Source organism: Dendrobates tinctorius, unplaced genomic scaffold (assembly GCF_039654945.1).
Source record: "Dendrobates tinctorius isolate UK_male_01 unplaced genomic scaffold, ASM3965494v1 ptg000057l, whole genome shotgun sequence".
In the NCBI taxonomy this organism is placed as follows: Eukaryota; Metazoa; Chordata; class Amphibia; order Anura; family Dendrobatidae; genus Dendrobates; species Dendrobates tinctorius.
The window spans coordinates 27299236-27323481 of record NW_027361725.1 but is presented as its reverse complement, the minus strand read 5'-3'; the positions used below and the strand labels follow the sequence as shown (position 1 = coordinate 27323481).

Genomic DNA, 24246 nt, shown 5'->3' with positions numbered 1-24246 from the left:
GCCCCAGATAATGCTGCACAGTTGAGTGGCCCCAGATAATGCTGCACAGTTGAGTGGCCCCAGATAATGCTGCACAGTTGAGTGGCCCCAGATAATGCTGCACAGTTGAGTGGCCCCAGATAATGCTGCACAGTTGAGTGGCCCCAGATAATGCTGCACAGTTGAGTGGCCCCAGATAATGCTGCACAGTTGAGTGGCCCCAGATAATGCTGCACAGTTGAGTGGCCCCAGATAATGCTGCACAGTTGAGTGGCCCCAGATAATGCTGCACAGTTGAGTGGCCCCAGATAATGCTGCACAGTTGAGTGGCCCCAGATAATGCTGCACAGTTGAGTGGCCCCAGATAATGCTGCACAGTTGAGTGGCCCCAGATAATGCTGCACAGTTGAGTGGCCCCAGATAATGCTGCACAGTTGAGTGGCCCCAGATAATGCTGCACAGTTGAGTGGCCCCAGTTAACTTGCACAGTGTGTGGCCCCATCATATTGCTGCTGCTGCCGCTGCCTCCGTTACAAAAACAAAACTGTATATTCACCTTCGTCGCTGCTCATCAGCGTTGCGGGCTCTGCAGTGACTGTGCAGGCAGAGGGCACGATCGCGCCCTCTGACCTGAATGTCACTGCACAGGACGCAACACAGCAGAGCGCAGGGACAGGTGAATATGCCTCCCCCCCCGTTCATACTCACCCGGTCCTGGTGATCGTCTCTGCAGCTCCCCGGCTTGTTCCATGTTGTCGGTGCTGCTCTCTTCCTACTTCAGCGGTCAAGTGGTACCGCTTATTAAATATGCGCATATTTAATGAGCGGGTACCATTTGACAGCTGAAGCAGGAAGAGAGCAGCTCTGACATGGAACAAGCAGGGGAGCTGCAGAGAAGGGTGAGTATGATCTGACACCCCCGCTCCCCCTCCCCCACGGTATATGACTCGTGTATAAGCAGAGAGGGGAACTTCCAGCCCAAAAAATGGGCTGAAAATCTCGGCTTATACACAAGTATATACGGTAACCAATAAATGTCATTCAACTTCACAACTGTGTCCCACTTGTTGTTGATTCTTCACCAAAAATTTACATTTGGTATCTTTATGTTTGAAGCATGATATGTGGGAAAAGGTTGAAAAGTTCCAGGGGGCCGAATACTTCGCAAGGCACTGTAGTATTTGAGCACGCTGAAGACACTCAGTTAGCACCTGAGCACGTTCGCACATCACTAGTTAGCACTATTTATGAGCGAAATTTACCGAGCATGCTCGGGTGATCTGAGGATTTTGGCGTGCTCAGAGATTTAGTTTGTCACCGTAGCTGCATGATATGCGGCTGCTAGACAGCCTGAATACATGTGGGGATTGTCTGTTAGGAAATGTCTAGCAGCCGCAAATCATGCAGCTATGGCGACAGAAACTAAATCTCCAAGCACTTCCAAATACTTGGAGATCACCCAAGCATGCTTGGGAAATCTTGAGTAACAAGTATACTCGCTCATCACTAGTTACCACCATTAGAGCTACACAAATTGTTGATTTATCACTATTATTGGTACATACCAGTTTTGACAATCTTGAGAAAAATATGTACTGCATATGTGATGTGGACCCCCTTACTCCGGCACATCCCATTTGTAGTATGCGCTTGTATGAATGCAATGTCAGTTTTACTTATGTCACAGGATGACACCACACTAACCGTACCGGCTGATCTCCATGCAATGCCGGTCAGGGTAGGTTCACACGAGCACAAAGTCATTTTCATTCATAAAACAGATGATTTTTTTTCTCACTTGTTATCTGTATACAATCCAGAATCATTTACAGGAACATTAATAATTTCCTCTGTTGACAGTATGGCATCCAATTCTCACGCATTGTATTCATAAAAATAGGGATTTTTGTGTACTCACCGTAAAATCCTTTTCTCCGAGCCATTCATTGGGGGGGACAGAGACAGTGGATGTTATGCTGCTTGTCACTAGGAGGACACTAAGTAAACCAGAAAAAAAGTTAGCTCCTCCCCTGCAATATACACCCTCTCGCTGGATATCTCCAGTTCATGCTTAGTGTCGGTAGGAGGCACTTGGGTCTGGTTTCAGACCCCACCGTTTTTATTTTATTTTTGAATTTTTCTGTAAATTTTTATTTTTTAATTAACGGAGTGAAGGGGCGACGGTTCCTTTCTACGGCCCGCTCTCCCCCGAGCCAACAACAGGCAAGCACGCGAAGTATACCTCCCCGTACACTTTCCTGCGACGTTTGGGGCTGATTCCTCTAGCAATTTTGGCGATGATCATCACGACCGGAGTTCGGGATTCCACGGACAGCGCTTACGGATATGAGGGCAGGCGCAATGGAGAAGACTGGACAGCGCTTACGTAGGCCCTGAATCAGCCCCATAGCTCTCCATCCCCCTATCATAGGGAGGATCGATTGAGCATGGCCCTTTTAAGACCTCCTCCAGCTCTGCTACATCAGCCCAGGAGATGAGAGCCTGCATGTATGGCCGAGCACTGGAGTTGAGGTATGGGGGTCAGGTCCTGGCCCCTGGGAGAAGCGCTGACGTAGTACCCCCCCCCCCCCCCCCGTGCTACCGCTGGTAGCCCGGAAAATTTAGTCCCCGGCTTTCCGGCCTACGCTGCAATTTTAAAAGCCCCGCCCACTTGCACCGCCCCACCTACCACAGGTAGGCTCAGAAATTCAGCCCCCGGCTTTTCCGGCCATCTAGGCCACAATTTGAATAGCGCCGCCCGCGCTATTATCGCCGCCCTGGCGCCTCTCATCCCTGACGAGACGCGCAATTATAATCTCAGGGGGCCATATCCTTTTACCTCAGCCTGCTCTGGAAGCTGTGAGGCGAGCATTCTGCCAGATACCGGGTGACACCGCAGGGCCACCACTATTCCTCCCGGGGGACACAGCATAGGACCGGGTAAGCTGCATCTGCCCTCAGATTAAAGCTTAACCCCTTCCCAGCACGTTCCCTGCAGCTGCAGCAGACTCTGCCATTAACCCTTTCAGGAGCGCTATGTCTCAATCTAAGGAGGTTAAACGGGCGGCTAAAAAGCACACTGCGTTTTTTACCGTGTGTACCACTTGCAAATCTACCCCTACCCAGTGCACAGACTAATCCGTTATGCACGGACTGCAACCCGGCCTGCGCCCCGACCTGCGCTCAATTGCCCCTCGCTGCCGACAAGCCTCCAGCGTTTAGTACCCCTGAGTGGGCTGCTTCCCTGTCACGGTTGGTGGAGTCTCTGACCTAGGCTGCATTCTCCCTCAGGGAGGACTCTAAGCCAGAAGGAGTCCTTCTCCCCCGAGGAAGGCTCTGGCGTCGGCCGGGAACCGTCCACCAGCAGGGGCCGTACTCTGTCAAGTGATGGTCAGGTATCTAGAAAGTGGACCCATGACGCGTCCCCTAGTCCCGTTCGCGCCTCTACATCTGCGACTCCTGTCTCTCGCTCTCCCTCTCCTGGAGTTCTCAGCGAGCACGACTCTGAAATCGAATCTGACACGTCAGCCCCTCAGAATCCCCCAACTGATCAGGAGTCGCTTGGTTTTCTTATAGAATCAGTGAACAGGATTCTGAAGTTGGATGAGGATAATGTTTCTGCTCCAGCACATCCTATACACCCTCTCACTGGATGAGATATCTCCAGTTCAGTGAAAAAAGCAGTAGGAGCTTAAACAGTCAACAATAACCTTAGTCAAAACCTAAGAAAGCTACAAATGAGCCAGTAGGCTAAACAGGGCGGGTGCTGTGTCCCCCAATGAATGGCTCAGAGAAAAGGATTTTACGGTGAGTACACAAAAAGCCCTATTTCTCCTACGCCTCATTGGGGGACACAGACAGTGAGACGTCCTAAAGCAGTCCCTGGGTGGGGAGCATACATCTGCTAATACCCCATGCACCACTGAGTCAACACTGAGGTACTGCCGACTGCAGGACGCGTCTGCCGTGAGCTGCATCCGCAGAGGCCTGAGAATGAATTTGGTAATGTTTTGTAAAAGTATGCAGACCTGTTCTGCCGAGGCCTGGTGCCTAATGGCCCAACAGGCGCCAACTGACCGGGTAGAGTGCACCTTAATTCCCGCTGGGACAGGCGCGTTTCTGACATGGTAGGATTCCTGAATCGCTGAGTGAATCCACCTGGCTAGCGTTGCCTTTGAAGCGGCTAGACCCTTCCTATGCCCCTCTGGAAGTATGAACAGGGCATCTGACCTGCGGAAGGGAGCCGTCCGCGAGATGTACCGTCTCAGAACCCTAACCACATCCAGGGTGTGGAGGGCACTCTCAATGCGATGGACTGGCGCCGGACAAAAGGAAGGCAAAACAATTTCCTCGCTGAGATGGAAAGAGGATACGACCTTTGGCAGGAAGGACGGGGACGTCCTGAGAACTACCTTGTCCTGATGAAAATTCAAGAACTGAGAGCGGCAGGACAGGGCTGCCAATTCCGAAACTTGCCACTAGAAATACCACCTTCCAAGAGAGGACGGTCAATGACACGTCCTGCAGCGGTTTGAAAGGGAACTCCTGTAAGGCCCCCAGAACCAGGTTAAGGTCCCATGATTCCAATGGCCTTCTATAAGGAGGCGCCACATGGGAAACTCCTTGAATGGACGTCTTGGACACGTTGGGGGATTCTGTGGGGCTGATGTGTCAGATTCGATTTCAGAGTCGTGCTCGCTGAGAACTCCAGGAGAGGGAGAGCGAGAGACAGGAGTCGCAGATGTAGAGGCGCTAACGGGACTCGTCATGGGTCCACTTTCTAGAGACCTGACCATCCCTTGACCGAGTACAGCCCCTGCTGGTGGACGGTTCCCGGCCGACACCAGAGCCTTCCTCGGGGGAGAAGGACTCCTTCTGGCTTAAAGAGTCCTCCCTGAGGGAGAATGTAGCCTAGGTCAGAGACTCCACCGACCGTGACAGGGAAGCAGCCCACTCAGGGGTACTAAACGCAGGAGGCTCGTCAGCAGCGGCAGCGAGGGGCGATTGAGCGCAGGTCGGGGCGCAGGCCGGGTCGTAGTCCGTGCATAACGGATTAGTCTGTGCACTGGGTAGGGGTAGACTTGCAAGTGGTACACACGGTAAAAAACGCAATGTGCTTTTTAGCCGCCCGTTTAACCTCCTTAGATTGAGACATAGCGCTCCTGAAAGGGTTAACGGCAGAGTCTGCTGCAGCTGCAGGGAACGTTCCGGGAAGGGGTTAAGCTTTAATCTGAGGGCAGATGCAGCTTACCCGGTCCTATTCTGTATCCCCCGGGAGGAATAGCGGTGGCCCTGCGGTGTCACCCGGTATCCGGCAGAATGCCCGCCTCACAGCTTCCAGAGCAGGCTGAGGTAAAAGGATATGGCACCCCGAGATTATAATTGCACGTCTCATCAGGGATGAGAGGCGCCAGGGCGGTGATATTCAAATTGTGGCCTAGAAGGCAGGAAAAGCCGGGGGCTAAATTTCTGAGCCTACCTGCGGTAGGTGGGGCGGCGCTAGTGGGCGGGGCTATTAAAATTGCGGCGTAGGCCGGAAAGCCGGGGACTAAATTTCCCGGGCTACCCGCGGTAGTCAGCGCTTCTCCCAGGGGCCAGGACCCAACCCCATACCTCAACTCCAGTGCTCGGCGCTGTCTGGCCATACATGCAGGCTCTCATCTCCTGGGCTAATGTAGCAGAGCTGGAGGAGGTCTTAAAAGGGGCCATGCTCAATCGATCCTCCCTATGATAGGGGGATGGAAAGCTATGGGGCTGATTCAGGGCCTACGTAAGCGCTGTCCAGTCTTCTCCATTGCGCCTGCCCTCATATCCGTAAGCGCTGTCCGTGGAATCCCAAGCTCCAGTGGTGAGGATCATCGCCAAAATTGCTAGAGGAATCAGCCCCAAACGTCGCAGGAAAGTGTACAGGGAGGTATACTCCGCGTGCTTGCCTGTTGTTGGCATGGGGGAGAGTGGGCCGTAGAAAGGAACCGTCGCCCCCTTCACTCCGTTAATTAAAAAATAAAAATTTACAGAAAAATTCAAAAATAAAATAAAAACGGTGGGGTCTGAAACCAGACCCAAGTGCCTCCTACAGACACTAAGCATGAACTGGAGATATCCAGCGAGAGGGTGTATACTGCAGGGGAGGAGCTAACTTTTTTTCTGGTTTACTTAGTGTCCTCCTAGTGGCAAGCAGCATAACACCCACTGTCTCTGTGTCCCCCAATGAGGCGTAGGAGAAATTGGATGTTATACGTTGACTCCATAACACCTTCCGATTTTTCAGAATAACACTGACCCAGGTGCTGGCCGTTTTTTTTTCTTGGATAGCACTCGGACTGAACATACGGTAGTGTGAACAAGTCCTCAGAGACAAAAACACCATATCCTCGCTGATTACTGATTTTGTGCAGTAGAGTAACCAAAAGTCACACTTTTCTATATGAATTATTGCAAAATCTAAAATTATGAGACAGTGATTACCTTTAATCCATCATCAGGAAAGTCTCGAAGGACCCATACGCAATATTCAAAGATCAAAGAAATTTTTTCTGCTCCTGTTGAAAAAGGGAACGTGAAGGGAACGTGAACATGTTCTTTATTTTGTATTTCAAAGTCAGCAACATTTTATAAAGGTTTCATTTTCAAGCTCTTCAAGGGGTGGTCTCAAGAGGACTTCAGCAGCTCACCACTCCAGGCTTCTTGCATTGTCAGTGGCAAAGAGCTCCTAAAGATTGACTGTTGAGATGAGTGGCATGGTCAAGACACTGTCCAAGCTGTGCGCTCTTCCAGAGTGTCCCAACATTAAAGTGCTGAGGGACAGAACAAGTTATCCAGACAGCTTCAAGGCAGCATGAACAAGCTGTGAGCCCTAGCTTGCTTGTGCTGGGGCTCCTTAGCTCGGTTACAGGCCATGTAAAGCAGACTTCTCGTGTTTGGGCTTCTTAGCTAGTTCACGGGCAATGTAAGGCAAATTGCTTGTGCTGGGCCTCCTTAGCTATGTTACAGGCCATGTAACGCATAGACTGACCGTGCTGGGGATCCTTAGCTAGGTTACGGACCACATAAGGCAGACGGCTCCTGCTGGGGCTCCTTAGCTAGGTTACGGACCACGTAAGGCAGACTGCTCCTGCTGGGGCTCCTTAGCTAGGTTACGGGCTATGTAAGGCATAGTTTGCTCATGCTGGGCCTCCTTAGCTAGGTTACGGGCCATTTAAGACAGACTGCTTGTGCTGAGGCTCCTTAGCCAAGTTACCGGCCATGTAAGGCACAGTTTGCTCGTGCTGGGCCTCCTTAGCTAGGTTACGGGACTCTCACACTAGGACAGCTGGAGTTGGCTTATTTTCCATTCAATTCGTAAAATTATCTTTCAGAAACTGTGAAGTTTGTGTTATTTCAGGTTTACTTTTCCTTACAAAAAAAATCTTTGTTAAAACGTGTATCAGAGGAACAAATGTGCAAAAATTGAACGAAGGAAGAGAGAAATACTTTCACGTCATTGGACAGATGATGACAGTTTCTTACATCTCATGTTGTATGGTGAATAAGTTCAGGCTCTTTCAGACACCTTGGTTGGTTCGATTTCAAAAATCACAATGCACGGACTGACCGCCCGTCTTATAGAAATACAGGACGCGGTCTCGCTGGGATCAGGAGAAGCATTACCAGTTCATAAATAAATTGGATCGATGATCACGGACTGCTCTGCGTTTCAGCCAAGTGTCAGTTTACTGTCATCTGAGTTTATTGCATGTGAGAATCACAATACTGGTATGGAGAAAACGGAGAACTTAATTCCTCCATTGTCCAAGTCCGCGGATGTCAGACTGCACTCATGTCATCCGAGTACAGTCTGATATTTGACACACATTTATAGACTTGTACGGGTGCGTGTGATCCGAATTCCGGGGCCACGTACAGCATACCGCAATTGTTTCGTGTGCAGAATCAGCATGAGAAAAAGAAAAATCGCAGATCTGCACTACCCCATAGTATAATATTGTGTCAAGTGCTACCTGATAAAACATAGCATAGCACTTGTCCGAGTTATGCGCTCATGTGAGCAAGCCCTTAGTTTAGGTCTCAGATTCAGCAGCTGCATTTCCAGACTTGTGCTCATCAGAAGGTAAGCAGGTAAGCTGACTTGTCATTTCAAAAGCTAAGCCAGCCCCCTTCTATGTCCATATAAAATTAGTGCCAGAGAAAAATCCTGACTTAGCTCTTCTAATGAGGAGAAAGCCAGAAGGATCTGATAAGGGGCAGACAAATGCTTCCCTATGACTAGCAAGCAGCACAAGGTACAGCTGCAGAATCCAAGACCATGGCTGACTATTACAGGTTAATTTGCTGACCAATGTGCATAGGATGTAGGACATTTTAATTAGCTGCTAATTAATTAAGATAAGCCTGTCTGTCTCCGCATGTGACAGGTTAACTACTGAAAAAATCCCTCAGCCAGTCCCCCTCACATAACTCCTGATGACGTGCAGACATTAAAAAAAAACAAAAAAAAAAACCACTCCCCTTTGTTGAGCGCGGGGCCAGAGGCGCTACTGCAATAACTAGGGCTGGAGGTTGGGACACTTAAAATAAGAACATATTCACAATGATAACAATCTAAACATAATTTACGTGTCTTGGTACTCACCTAACCTTTGCAGGTACTGTACAGTTCTTTCATGACCCTTCAGTGGTGAATTGGCTTTTTTTGACTGATCAACCAGGACCATAAGAGCTGCAGAAACACCAGTCATCAGTATAAATAGTAAAATACACACTGACAATACTAATGGACTTGGCAAATCTTGTTACAAAATTAGAGGATGCAATTATTAGCACTAGACCCCGGTGATGCGATGTTCTATACCGCCATAACAGCCCATTTCTCACCTTTCTCATGAAGGCCTTTCTTCTCGTAAAGTATGATGAGCTCACTGTACTTGTGTGCCTTCTTCAGCACATGTTCACTCTCTTCCACATGGCAATGATTGTTCTCCAGCCGCAAGAGAGGAGCCACCAGGGCAACATTAGTCTAATGAAGAAGATTGATATTACACTGTGAAGGTTAGTGTAAGGGAGGAAAACCAAGACCCACATAGTTAAGTCCTGGCCATGCACTCTGTCTAGAACCATGTCAGCTATTCACAGACAGCAATATCTGCACCTGTGCGTTGGCCACAGGATGGTGGGACTCCAGTTAGTGGAGTGAGCTGTGCAAAGCTGACTTTTCGTAATGGCCATAGAAGTAAATGGGAATTACGGAAAGAATGTAGCTTACTATTCTATGTGGTACCTTTAACTCTCACTTGTATAGGCATCACAGAAACTACAAGGGATGTTAAAAGTCTACACGACTTTATTAAAACACCAAGCTTTTATCGTGTAAACAAAAACAATCATTCCAACTTTTTCCACCCATAATCTGTACAAATCCATTACGGAAATAATTTTGGGTGAACAGAATCTTTACAATAAATGTCATGTACTTAAAAAGGTGTTATCCACTACTTGGACAACCCCTACAATGCCTATGCTTATACTCACAAGAGGCACTCGATTGCCAGTGTCATGGCAAATCGAGTGCTGCAGTCAATCAGCGTCCGCAGAAGGAGGTTATAACTGGAACACAGTATGCTTGGCTAACAGTTGAATACAACATGGGTCAGTATTGGGCCCTCTTCTATAGATTAATAAGCTTTATGCTTTTTTTGATCAAAAAACAGTTTACTAAATACCCTATGTTAATTATTTAATGCACTTGCTTTTCCACTTATTTATCTTCAAATAGGTAAGTGAAAGGATTCCAAGCACATCCGTCCATTGGCAAAAAAATCTTAAAACATTTAATCAGTGGTAGATTAAAATATCAAAGAAAGAAGAAAAAAAAAATGGGAGACAGAAAATCTTTGAAACTGATGCGTTTCTGGTGGCTAATCGTCCTTCAGATTAAGTTTTAAAGATTTTCTTTGGTATTTTTATGGACACTTAATAAAATGAATTGGTAATTTTTTTTTTTTTTTTTTTTTTACCAACGGATATATGCTTGGATTTCTTTCACTTACCTATTTGCAGATGATACTAAACTCTCCAATGTAACCAACACAGAGGGGTTTATGTAAGCTGGAGACTTGGCCTCAGAAATGGCAATTGAAGTTTAATGTAGATAAATTTAGTGTTGTGCACTTGGATAGTGGAAATAAATGTATAATTAGGTAAAAAATGGAAAAAAAAAAACAGACAAAGACTTAGGCATATAGCAAACTCAACATCCAGCTGCTGCAAAAGCAAATAAAAAGGAGATTTTTGTGTACTCACCGTAAAATCTCTTAGCCTCTAATTGGGGGACACAGAACCGTGGGTGTTATGCTGCTGTCCACTAGGAGGCGACACTATGCATAATCTGAAAAAGATTAACTTTGGCTCCTCCTCTGCAGTATACACCCCTGGACGGCGTCAGCCTTCTCCAGTTTTGTGCCAAAGCATAAGGAGGAACGTAACCAAATAACATAACCATGCCTGTAAGAAGGCTACTATGTACGAGCTCAAAGAACAATATGAGAACTCAACCGTACACAACGGCCCATAAGGGCAACAGGGTGGGAGCTGTGTCCCCCAATTAGAGGCTAAGAGAAAGATTTTACGGTGAGTACACAAAAATCTCCTTTACTCTGTCGCCTCATTGGGGGACACAGAACCGTGGGACGTCCCAAAGCAGTCCCTGGGTGGGAAGCAATGGACAAATATTGTGCTAGCAGGTCCCTAAGTTAGGGGCACTGCCGCCTGCAGAACCAGTCTACCCAGGCTCGCATCCGCTGAGGACTGGGTATGAACACTGTAGTGTTTCGTAAACGTGTGTAGGCTAGTCCAAGTGGCCGCCTTACACACTTGTTGTGCCGAAGCCTGATGCCGAATGGCCCAGGAGGCCCCTACTGCCCGTGTAGAGTGTGCCGTGATACCGGCCGGAAGAGGGGAACTGTTAAGTCGGTAGGCCTCATGTATGGTGGACTTGATCCACCTGGCAAGGGTAGCCTTGGAAGCCGTCAGCCCCTTGCGACTACCTTCCGGAAGAATGAAGAGGGAATCAGACTTCCGGAAAGGTGCAGTCCTGGACACGTAAATCCGCAATGCTCTGATGAGGTCAAGCGTATGCAGAGCCTTCTCCACTCTATGAACCGGAACCGGGCAAAGGGATGGCAGTGAAATCTCAATGAGGTGAAAGTTGGACACAACCTTCGGAAGGAAGGAAGGTACCGTGCGGAGAACCACCTTGTCCTGGTGAAAGGCTAGGAAAGGCCGTCTGCAGGAAAGTGCTGACAATTCCGACACTCTGCGTAACGAGGTGATCGCCACTAGAAAAACCACTTTCTGAGACAGAATGGAGAGTGGAACTCCTCTAAGAGGTTCGAAGGGTGGAGCTTGCAATGCTGTCAGAACCAGATTGAGGTCCCACGTATCCAGCGGACGTTTGTAGGGAGGAACCAATCAGGAAACTCCCTGGATGAAAGTCCTTACTTACGGTTTAATAGCAATGCGCTTTTGAAAAAGGACTGAAAGCGCCGACACCTGACTCTTAAGCGAACTTAAGGATAGCTTGGCGAGGGAGGGAATAAGGGAGTGGGACTTGTCCATGAGATTTGCACCAAGAAAAGAAAGCTCTCCAGGTACGGTAATAGAGCTTGGCGGAGGCAGGCTTCCTTGCCCTGATCATAGTTGCAATGACTGCCGGTGAAAAACCTGCCTGGGTTAGAATCCAGGTTTCAAGGGCCATGCCGTCAAATTGAGAGCCCCTGAATTCTGGTGGAAGAACGGACCTTGAGACAGAAGGTCGTGACGGTCGGGTAGACGCCAGGGGGCGTCTGCTGTAAGTTGGACGATGTCGGCGTACCATGTACGTCTGGGCCAGTCTGGCGCGATGAGGATGGTCGGAACTCCCTCTTGCTTGATCTTCCTCACGACCCTGGAGATTAGGGGGAGGGGTGGAAAAATGTACAGGAGTCGGAACTGGGACAAGTCCTGGACCAGGGCATCCGCTCCGAGTGACCGCGGGTCGTGTGTCCTGGCCATGAAATTGGGGACCTTGGTATTGAGATGGGATGCCATTAGGTCCACCTCCGGGGTTCCCCAGCGTTGACAGATCTGGTAAAAAATCTCAGGATCTTCCATTGTCCTGAGAGGAAGGGCTTCCCTCGTGTAAGCGAGGTTGGTTTGAGCCACCAATGCAGGGACCTCCTGGTTGATGACGTCAACCTGAACTCCCTGTCGAGGGAGAAGGGGTTCCTGTCCCAAGATCTGAGTATGGCTAGTTGAAGGACCCTGAGGTGAAACTGGGCAAATGGCACTGCCTCTATTGCTGCTGCCATCCGGCCGAGGACTCTCATGGCAAACCGGAGAGATCGAGGAGCACTGCAAATGAGTGTGCGAACTCCCAGACGGATGGCCAGTGTCTTGTCCTTGGGAAGGAGCACCAGGCCCCTGGAGGTGTCGAATACCATTCCCAGGAATGTTAGAGTCCGAGTTGGGATAGTCGACGATTTCTGTAGGTTGACTAGCCATCCCAGGCGACTCAAGAGTGTCTAGTGTGATTGAGACACTGACCTCGCAGTCTTTGAAAGTGGGAGACTTGATGAGGAGGTCGTCCAGGTACGGGACGACTAGAATGCCTCTTGAGTGCAGAACGTCCATGGTGGCCGCCATGACTTTGGTGAACGTTCTTGGAGCCGTGGCGAGTCCGAACGGAAGGGCGACAAACTGGTAGTGGTTTTGGTTGACCGCGAACCTGAGAAACCTTTGGTGGGTGGGAGCAATTGGTAAGTGGAGATACGCATCCTTTATGTCTATGGAGGCGAGATATTCTCCCTGCTCCATGGATGCAATGATGGACCGGAGGGACTCCATGCGGAAATGACGGACCCGTACGTAATTGTTGAGCTGTTTTAGGTCCAGTATGGGTCGGACGCTGCCTCCTTTCTTGGGGACTACGAACAAATTTGAGTAGAACCCTCGGAATCTCTCGTTCGCGGGAACCGGCACCACAACTCCTGATTGAAGGAGAGAGGAAACCGCTTGGTGGAAAGCACGAGCCTTGTCTGGTGGTGTTGGAGGAAGAGAAAGGAAGAACCGGTTCGGTGGAGCGGAAGTGAACTCTATCTTGTATCCGGAAGACACTATTTCCCTGACCCACCTGTCTTCTGTAATAGGCAGCCAGACTTGCTGAAAGAGTAAGAGTCGGCCGCCTACTGGTGGGGTGTCTTCCGGAGTTCGCGAGTCATGAAGAAGCGAAGTTCTGAGGTTTTCCTCCCTTGGGTTTCGCTTGGCCTGCTTTCGACTGCCAAGACCTGTCCGGTCGCTGCTGCGTCCGTGGGTTGTCCCTGCGTGGAGAACGGTTACGGTTTTGCACTGGGCACGAAACGGACCAGCCCGAGGAATTCCGAAAGGATCGGAATCGCATCTGGTTTCTTCGTTTAAACGTGCGTTTCGGTTTTAGTTGAGGGAGAGAGGTACTCTTACCCCCAGTGGCATTGGCTATCATGGTGTCCAACTTTTGGCTACGCAGAGGGAACCCACAGAGAGCCTTATAGGAAGTATAGATTCACAGCTGAGTAATGAGAACCCAGCTGTGAGCTTACCCCACCGGTGTGCCCCTAGGTCCAGCGCCGACAGATCCCAGTTCTGTGCCCCCCGGAGACCGCTGTGATGCTCCTCTCCTGGATCTCATCCAGAAAAAATGGCCACCGGGACTCTGAGGAGAGGGAGGAGGGGGCGGAGAGCTGAAAAGGGCGCGCTGGGCTGTGTAAAAACGCGCCCTTTCTGCCTCAATCCGCCCCTTCTATGACACTCCAGCGTGTCATTTTGGTCATCCGGGGGGGCGGGCCGGGGGGCAGGGAGAAGGCGGCGGCTTCGGCTAGGCCGAAGCCGCTTTCTAAATTAGAGGCCTGATGCCCAGGAGGGCTCCAGAGCGGCACGGTAGTCGGGGGGGGGGGGGGAGGCGGATTTGTACCAGACCCCCCCAGAATGGTCGACTGGATAGTGGTGGGGGTAGCGGTTCCTGTATGGGGGGCCCCTGAAGCGCTATGGAGCCGCTGCTGTTGCAGAGACAGGGACGCAGAAAAGCCCTGTCTCTGCTGTGCCATCCAGTCCGCACCCTCCCCCGGCCCCAACAGGATCCCTCAGCCGGCCTGGGGTCCCTGGAAGCTGCGGAATGCTGCCTGTTCTCCGACCCTACCTGAGGCGTCTCAACCTAATGCCCCCTGCGGGGGATTAGGGAGGGTGCGTCTGTCACCGTCAGGGGGTCTTCATCCTCGCCTCAACCCAGACCCCAAAGGTGTTGGGGAAGGAGTGGGGGTCTCGACCTCGAACCAGGACCCGAGGGACTGGGGAGGGAGCGACATGGGGAATAGCCACCTCGACCTCAACCGGGTACCCCTAATGGGGGACCGAGGAGGGAGCCATGCCGGGAGTCTCGCTGGAGACCCACTTTTCTTCATCTGTATTTCCGGACAAAAAAGGAAAAAAACGGAAGAAAAAAGGTGTGCCTCCTTGCGACACTAAGCAAAAACTGGAGAAGGCTGACGCCGTCCAGGGGTGTATACTGCAGAGGAGGAGCCAAAGTTAATTTTTTTCAGATTATGCATAGTGTCGCCTCCTAGTGGACAGCAGCATAACACCCACGGTTCTGTCTCCCCCAATGAGGCGACAGAGTAATAAAAGGATTCATTAAAAGAGGCACAGATGCTCATTGCGGCTACACTTTCAATACTGCGTACAATTCTTTTCTCCAGTATATAAGGACATAACTGAGCTATACGGTTGAGAGAAATAAATATTATATATATATATATATATATATATATATATATATATATATATATATATATCAAAAAAATATAATCTCTCTGAGTGTACAGCCCCACCCACTCCGCATAGTCACATTCACTATAATATCCCACATCATCCCATCAGTCAGAGCCACCAGACTGCTACCCGTAATATCCCACATCATCCTGTCAGCCAGAGCCACCGGACTACTACCCCTAATATCCCACATCGTCCCGTCAAAGCCACCCGACTACTACCCCTAATATGCTACATCATCCCGTCAGAGCCACCGGACTACTACCCCTAATATCCCACATCATCCCATCAGCCAGAGTCATCAGACTACTACCCCAATATCTTTTTAAATATATAATATTACAGGTTATGGGACTTTGAGGGAACTTGTCTGATTGCCATATGTGGAGTCAGGAAGGAATTCATTCTTTTAATATGGGGCCATTCATGTTTTTCTCATGCCAAATTATAGGTTGACATGATGGACTTGAATTTTCTGCTAACTTTACAGCTATGAAAGGTTATAATAAATTATATTTATTTACAAGAGCTTCTTTAACTTTTTGGAGATTTTCACTGAAGCGCACTACACATGATCAGAAGTGGAGAAGCGTTATGAACATGCGCAGTGCGCCTCTATGAGGCTGGGACGCGTACAGCCGGCTTCAGGGCATCAGTGACGTGAGGGGAAAAAGCTGTGCCCATGCGCCCAAGTATAGAGCTGGCGATGACGCCAGCGCTTGTAAGTCATTATCATGCCCATATGGGTGTGATTAAATGCCAAGTGGGCTGACCAGTCTGGGGACACAAACGCCTCCTCAACTAGTCAAACATCTCATTTACAGACCATAAATGTACTTTGGAAATAGCTTTTCTAAAGATCTGTTTATGGGTGTAATGTAATAGAGACTGTTAGGCAGGTTGTTTAGATATGCAGCCCCAATTGCTGGTGGTTACGGGGCACGGGAGACCTGATCGGTTCCCTTTAATTATTGTGGCAGCATTTATTTTTTTACCAAACATGTGTATGAGAGACTTAATTGTAACAAGTCTTTAAAATTAGGTGTGAAATATTGCTGGCACCAAGGAGAAACCGTATCATATCTGCAGAAATAGCAGTCATCGGGCCCTTGTGGATTGCAGTCATCACAGGAGTGGCAAACAATCCTACTTCAAGGATTTTTCCTCCAATCATATTTTTCACAAAGCACAGTACATGCATATTTATTATTAATATACAAACTAAGCCCAAAGAAGTTTTTCTTGTCCCTTTGTGTCTTTTTTTCATCTCTTTGCCCCTCTGTACATGTCGCAATTAATACACTGCTAAACTACATTTCCCAGCAGAACTTGCTTCTTTTTAGTGCTGCAGACCTCTTCTCTTCCCTCATTTGCTTACTCATGCCATCAGGGCTACAATTTTGTTTTTCCTGACACTGGCGTATAAGGGCACCAGGCCTCTTACACAACAGTGTACAGAGCAGGCACATGGTTTTCAGAGGGGAGAATTCAACCAAGGACTGGTGAACAGCTACTTCTTCACTGTACATCTTTCCAAACAAACAGAGGGGCCGCCGTCACCAGTCCCAAACAGAGGGGCCGCCGTCACCAGTCCCAAACAGAGGGGCCGCCGTCACCAGTCCCAAACAGAGGGGCCGCCGTCACCAGTCCCAAACAGAGGGGCCGCCGTCACCAGTCCCAAACAGAGGGGCCGCCGTCACCAGTCCCAAACAGAGGGGCCGCCGTCACCAGTCCCAAACAGAGGGGCCGCCGTCACCAGTCCCAAACAGAGGGGCCGCCGTCACCAGTCCCAAACAGAGGGGCCGCCGTCACCAGTCCCAAACAGAGGGGCCGCCGTCACCAGTCCCAAACAGAGGGGCCGCCGTCACCAGTCCCAAACAGAGGGGCCGCCGTCACCAGTCCCAAACAGAGGGGCCGCCGTCACCAGTCCCAAACAGAGGGGCCGCCGTCACCAGTCCCAAACAGAGGGGCCGCCGTCACCAGTCCCAAACAGAGGGGCCGCCGTCACCAGTCCCAAACAGAGGGGCCGCCGTCACCAGTCCCAAACAGAGGTCACACTTTCCATAGTCCCAATGCAAAGAGCTTTCAGGAGGATGAGGAGAGCAGTCATAAAGCAGCTTTCCATCAGTGGAGCCACTACAACTCTCAGTGCTACTAATAGGAATGGCATGAACGTGGTATATATTTTAATTTTTAGAAATCATGCTAAATAAGAAAACCCCTATGCAACTTGTATTGAAAATAACTTACATGCAGGTAGCACTTTAACAGAGTGGTGTCTATAATTTGCAGAAGCTTCTTTTTTGATTTGATGGTCGGGGTTCCTTCCATTAGGGGGGAGGTTGTAGAATGATGATCAGTGTCATTCAGTTTCTTAACCAGGTGACTCCTTTTCTGTCAGATTATTAAAAGGAAAGTCCAGAAAAAAGTATTTAGATTTGTTTGAAACAGACAATACACATGAAAAGCGTAGCAATTTGTTTCTTAATTGGAACCTGTCATCTGTAAAAACGCTATTAAACTGGAGTTATGGGGTTAATCTGCAGGTCAATAGCATTGCTGACCTGCCCGTCGCCGGTACTTAGCCGAATGAAGTGGGGAGAAAATCAACTTTGTTCTTCAGCATTCGGGTTTCAGTCACGGGGGCAGCACCGGCGCAGGTTCAGTCACTGTTTTGAGTATAGAGAGCAGCTGGTGTACCTGCATTCCAGGCCCTGACTGACAGCCGGCCCTAATACAGAGCGAGGTTAGTAACGGTATTAATCTGCAGATTGACCCCATAGCCGCAGGATAATGGCGTATATTCTGGTGACAGGTTCCCTTTAACTCATTTTACATTTAAAAGTAACCGGTCATGTAAAAGTAAAAAAAACCAAAACACGCTATTAACCTGTGGATATGAAGTTCAACTACAGGTCAACAGCATTTTGAACACAACCAGTACCCATTAGAGCCCCGCTGCTGAGAGGAAATTAACTTCAGTCCTCCCGGCAGCCTTCAGCTTTCAGTCACAGGAGCGGGCAGGCAAGACTTCAGTCACCGCTCAGTGCATTGTATGCAGTGGCTGTAACTGTGTCCTCGGCACTGACCAACCACCGGCTCAGCATAAAGCCCCCGTTACACACTGCGATATCGCTAGCAATATCGCTGTAAAGTCACCGATTTTGTGACGTAGCAGCGATATTGCTAGCGATATCGCTGCATGTGATACTTACCTCCGACCGGCTCCCCCGCTGGTTATCGCTGATCGCGCGAAAAGCTCCTGGACCATTTCTCATCGGCCACTTCCTGCTGCGCTTCCTGTGGCGCCGACGAGCAACGCGTGGAGCCGGGCGGGAGCCGCGTCTGACAGGTAAGTAGCGACCCCCAACCCCTGCTATATCGCTAGTGAGATCTGCCTGTGTGGCAGCTCACTAGCGACCACCTAGCGATGCACCAGCAATCCTGACCGCGTCATATCGCTGGTCGGGATCGCTGGTGCATCGCTAGGTGTAACGGTACCCTTAGACCCAGTGACGGAACACAATCTGAATGCGCCCGTTGTATCAGAAGCATACAGGAAACCCTTCAGAGACAGCAGAAAAATTACTGCACCTTCTGAACATTTTTATTCATTTTTAGATTCAGTGTTCCTTAATGGGATTCAGTCAGCAAAAAAACTGTTCAAACCAAGCACAGGTGCTCAGCACACCCCAGGAGTAGCCATACAGTTCAGTATTTCATCATCAACTTTAAAGTTTGGTGGAGGAGGTCAATGCTATGGAGTTGTTATTCATGGGTTGGCCTAGGCCTCTTCATTCTAATGACTGGAGGTCTTAATGCGTCAGAATATCAAGACATTTTACACAATTCTATGCCTCTAATTTTGTGGGAATACTTTGGGGTAGGCTCTTTTCAGTTCCCCATGATTGTGCACCAAAGTCCAAACCAAAGTCTAAAAAGAAATGCTTGGGTGAGTTTAGTGTGGAAGAGTTTGACTGGTTCATTCAGAGCCCTAACCTCAATCTCGCTAATCACCTTTGTGGAGAACTAGAACACAGACTGCAATCCAGACCCAAACATCAGTGACTGACCAAAATGATCTTCTGGATAAATTATCAAGATTTCCCAATGACGCCTCCAACATCTTGTAGAAAATTTGAGGAGCGCAATTACCTCCGGATGTCAGTTACGTTTGAATTAAGTGCGAGTGAGGTGGATCATTAGCGGCTGCTGACTGGAATCAGGGCTCACATGACAATAGTGTCAAGCAAGCCCCAGGAGAGCCAGTGCCGACATCACTGTAATGGCAATGGAGAAGAGCACAGGCTGTTATTTTACATGGCGTAGCGAATGGGTAGTTTGTGGAGTGGACAATCCCGTTAAGGAGGTGTGGTGTGCATGGGTCACCGGTTAGCCACTAATAACACTAATTTGTATGCATTTCATATGAAAAATGAAGTATTGTATACGAGATAGAGAATTAGTTCATTATTTGCTAGTGGGGGTTCTGTATTCTTTATTCTTATGGACTGATCCTCACCTGGGTTAAATAATCGATTAGGGCCAGATTGGCTTTTTCCAGTTCAGCTCCTGACAGCAAAGGTACTTGATTAGGGTACTGCAGCTGTTTCTTGTAGTCAGAGGGCAACAAATCTGGGTACATCCCAATAACATGTGTTGGATCTGTAAAATATGAAACCTAGTTTTAAATTGGAGATGGAAAATAAAATGAGAGCGTTTACGTGGCACGTTATTAAGGCTACAGAAACACTGCCTCTATGACCACTGGGCGAATTCTCGGGAAGTATATACCCTATTTTTCGGACCATAAGACGCACTTTTTCCCCAAAAATTTTTGGGGGAAGTGGGAGGTGCGTCTTATGTTGCAATATACTTACATCAGTCCATGGCTGGAGCGGGTGCCGCGGGGCTCTGTAGTGCAGTGGTGGCAGCGGGCTGTGCTCCGGTGCAGGGGTAGCGGCTCTCTGTGCTCCGTCGGCATTTCCCCAAAGCCCGGAGGCCGGCCCCCGCACATCCATTGCTGGCTGCTGCCATGTTACGGTGGCCTCCGTGAACATGGACGCCGGGAAGATGGTCGCCGGTCCGGGGACGGCGCATATGCAGGTTCAGAACTCGTCCCGATATCTCGGGGGACGAGATCTCGTTGCCGAGATTTGAATCTCGTCTCCCGAGATCTTGGGACAAGATCTGAACGTGTGCATGCCCCGTCCCCGGACCGGCGGCCATCTTCGCAGCGTCCATGTTCCCGCAGGCCACCGCAACATGGCAGCAGCCAGCAACGGATGTGCGGGTGGCCTCCGGGCTTCGAGGTAATGCCGGCGGAGCCGCCGCCCCTGCAGTGGAGCACAGCCCGCCGCCACCCTCACCCCACAGAGCCCACCTGCCCAAGCCCAGCCCACCTGCCCCAGCACAGCTGCCCCAGCACAGCACGGCCCCTGCCCCAACCCAGCCCACCTGCCCCAGCACAGCCCACCTGCCCCGGCACAGCCCACCTGCCCCGGCACAGCCCACCTGCCCCGGCACAGCCCACCTGCCCCGGCACAGAGCCGCTGCCACCGCACCAGCCTGGAGCACTGAATGACCCCTGTGACCACCTGTGCCGGATCCCTTCCCAGGTAAGCTTAATTCTGACTGTAAGACGGAACCCCATTCGACACATTATTTTTTTTCCCCTATTTTCCTTCTGAAAATTGGGGTGCGTCTTATGGTCCGGTGTGTCTTATAGTCCGAAAAATACGCTAGGTATATGCCAGACAATCATTTATCTGGAGTTGTCTATCCAACTTTTATAATTTATCAAGCTTTTCAGCAGGAGATATATATTAATATTAGGACATTCAACCTGGAAAGAATACTATCTAGGTTTTAAGGCTGAGAAAATTCTTCTCAACAAATGAACCTGTGGATCACTGTTGGTGTGTCAACCTTTTATTTCATAGGTGCCAAGCCAAGTCCCAGCACACACAAGCTGAGTCTAAGAATTAATTTTATTTTCCTGTTCTTATCTTCGGATTCAAAGTTTCTAAACTTTCACCCCAGTATCAATGATAATGTGATTAAAAAACCTAAGGAAAGAATAATTTCAGAGAATGTCTTACCGGTACCCAGCTTGGCAAACACCTGCATGGACTCATCAAAACGTTTTTGGCAAAAAAGGTTGAAGGCATACAAGTTCTGAATGTGATGGATCTGCTGCCGCTTCTCACTGTCAGCATCATCTTTCATCCTCTGTCATAAAAAAATAAAATATAATTACAAAACTTCTTCTCAGGTTGAAATGGGATCATAGTAAAACGTATTTTCATTGTAGGCAAGTTATTAAACACTGAAACTTTACTCCAATATGCTCTGCCTATTTAACCCTTGTCACTGGCCTTTACTGCATCCTGTTTGATTGCTTGGCAAGATGGAGGTTCACCTGGTTGTTTCTTGGAAAGGCAAACTAGGCTACGGTCCATCACTACAAGTAGCAAAGAGGCATCCCCGTTTGGCAGGCAGCATCATCGGCTACCAAAGTGGTTACAAAAGAATAAAAAAGTAAAAACAAAAAATAGGGATTAGCAGGCCTTTAGGAGTGTAATAGAATACCAAATAAAGCAAGTTGGAAAAAATTTGGAATATCCTAACCAACCCCTGATAACCAAAGGGATTTAAGTAGGCTCCAAGCTTCACAAATCCATATTTAGACAATGTGAAAAATTGCAAAATTTATTATGGAACGCATGAAACACACAACTTGGCTGTGATTAAAGGGAATCTGTCACCCTTTTTTTGGCCTACGAGCTGCCGGCACCGACATCAGGGGCTTATCTACAGCATTCTGTAATGCTGTAGATAAGCCCCCCAATGTAACCTGAAAGAGAAGAAGAAAAAAAAAAAAAAAAAGAAAGAGTTAGATTATACTCACCCTGGCATCTGCTCCGGTCCGATGGGAGGCGCCGGACCAGATGGCGACACCCATCTTCATACGATGCCGTCCTCTTCTTTCCTTCCTAGCGTGACTCCTGCGCAGGCGCACTGCTCTACCCTGTTGAGGGCAGAGCAGAATACTGCAGTGCGCAGGAGCTGGACCTCTCCTGGCGCCTGCGCACTGCAGGACTCTGCTCTGCCCTCAACAGGGCAGAGCAGTGCGCCTGCGCAGGAGCCACGACAGGAAGGAAAGAAGAGGACGGCATTGTATGAAGATGGGAGGCACCGGACCGGACCGCCCCCTCCGGTAAGTATAATCTAACTCTTTTTTCTTATCTTTCAGGTTACATCGGGGGGGGGGCTTATCTACAGCATTACAGAATGCTGTAGATAAGACCCTGATGTCGGTGCCGGCAGCTTACAGGCCAAAAAAAGGGTGACACATTCCTTTTAAGACAGACTCAACGCAAACTCCTGAGGAAGGTGATAAGTTCCACCCAAAAGTCTAAAATGTATTTAGTCTTGAAAAAACATAAGATTAACTTGTACAATTACATAAATGGGCCCATAGAAAACGTATGGTCAAAAGCGGTTTAATGAAACATCCCCACAAAAGACCAGAAAGGTTCACTCTCCAGAGACAAGGTTTCTTTACCATGAGAACTATTAGTCTGTGTAATAGTCTCTCTCAGGAGAAAACATAAAAGCTTATGTAGATGTATAACTTTTTTAATGGTTGGTACAGTGGATCGACAACTGAAAATCAGGAGGAAATTATTAACTCTAAAAGTGGACTGGTCAAGAATTTAGATTGTACATGCGCCCCCTACCATCCCTTGGTTGAACTTGATGGACAAGTGTATTTTTTTTAAGCCGTATTAACTATGTAATAACATACAATTACTCAGACTACAGTAACCAGACTTACCGCCAATTGTAAGGCAAGTTCAAACTGCTTGTCCTGAAGTAGTTGCTGTATTTGTGTTGCAATGGAGACAGGAACCAACCTCCAAACAAAGTGATTACTAGCTACATACACAATGTTAGAACTAAAACAAAAAAAAATAGATTATTACATATGGATACTGAGAAAATGACGACTACAGAAAAGATGCAGCTTATAATCCCATTACATACAGCAGCATGTAAAAGTTTGTGCACCGCTGGTCAATTACTCTTGATGTGAACAGTTAAGCAAAAAGGCCTAACATTAAAGATTACATTTCCTTTGTACTCTATTCAAAAAATAACATTTTCATCTTTTTACATTCATTTTAAAAATAAAAGGAAAATTGTCCGATGCAAAAGTTTGGGCACCGTTGGGGATTTGCATGATCAGATAAGTTTGACCAAGGTTTCAGACCTTAGCCTGTTAGGGTCATGGCTTGTTCACTATCGCCATTTGGAAAGGCCAGGTGATGCAAGCTGCCCAGCTTTATAAAAACCCAGCCTCGTGTAACCTTGTGCGAAAAAACAGTAGCCATGGGTTCTTCTAAGCAGCTGCCAAGCATTCTGAAAATGAAAATGCTGGAGGCCCACAAAGCAGGCGAAGGCCATAAAAAGATAAAGGGTTTTTGAGTTGTCCTTTCCTCAGTTTGAAATGTTATTAAGAAATGACAGTGAACAGTAACAGAGGAGGTCAAGATAAGGTGTGGAAGACCAAACAAAATTTCAAAGCTACTCAGAGAATTGCTAGAGAGGCAAATTAGGACACCAGCATGACTGCAAAAGAGCGTCAGAAAGATTTAGCAGACTCCCGAGTTGTGGTACATTGTTCTACTGTTCAGAGACACCTGAACAAATATGGCCTTCATGGAAGAGTTATCAGAAAAAAACCTCTCCTGCAACCTCACCATAAAATTCAGTGTCAGAAGTATGCGAAGGAACATTTAAACAAGCTGGATGCATTTTGGAAACAAGTCCTGGGGACCAATGAAGTTAAAATAGAACTCTTTGGCCACAATGATCAAAAGTTATTTGTGCAGAAAAATGGGCACAGAATTTCAGGAAAAGAACATATCGCCAATCAATAAGCATGGGCGTGGATCAATCATGCTTTGGGGTAGTAATGCAGCCAATGGCAAGGGGAACATTTCATGGGTAGAGGGAAGAATGGATTCAATGAAACTTCAACAAATTCTTGATGCAAACATACCACAATATGTAAAAAAGCTCAATTTGAAAAGAGGATGTCTTGTACACATGGATAATGATCCTAAACACACGTCAAAATCCACAATAGACTACCTCAAAAGGCGCAAGCTGAAGGTTTTACTATGACCCTCACAATCCCCCAATCTGATCATTGAAAATCTGTGGCTAGACCTCAAAATAGCAGTACATGCAAGACGACCCTGGAATCTCCCAGGACTGGAAGAAATTTCAAATGAATAATGGATGAAAACCCTCAAACAAAAATAAAAATTGAAAGACTCCTGTCTGGCTAAAAAAGCATTTACAAGCTGTGATACTTGCAAAAGGGGAGTGCTACTAGGTACTAACTATGCAGAGTGCCCAAAT

The 24246-nt window shown here is 48.3% G+C and overlaps 1 protein-coding gene across 1 annotated transcript in view; it reads right to left on the bottom strand.

Annotated features, from left to right (window-relative positions):
- The window catches only part of VPS39 (VPS39 subunit of HOPS complex), a 116534-nt gene that overhangs the window by 59185 nt on the left and 33103 nt on the right, over nt 1–24246 (bottom strand). The window contains exons 10-16 of the mRNA XM_073577854.1: nt 22655–22775; nt 20916–21045; nt 19337–19479; nt 17065–17208; nt 8854–8995; nt 8612–8698; nt 6448–6521 (exon numbers count right to left, since the gene is read on the bottom strand). Coding sequence (XP_073433955.1) covers nt 6448–6521; nt 8612–8698; nt 8854–8995; nt 17065–17208; nt 19337–19479; nt 20916–21045; nt 22655–22775 — 841 coding nt within the window. The remainder of the gene's footprint in view (nt 1–6447; nt 6522–8611; nt 8699–8853; nt 8996–17064; nt 17209–19336; nt 19480–20915; nt 21046–22654; nt 22776–24246) is intronic.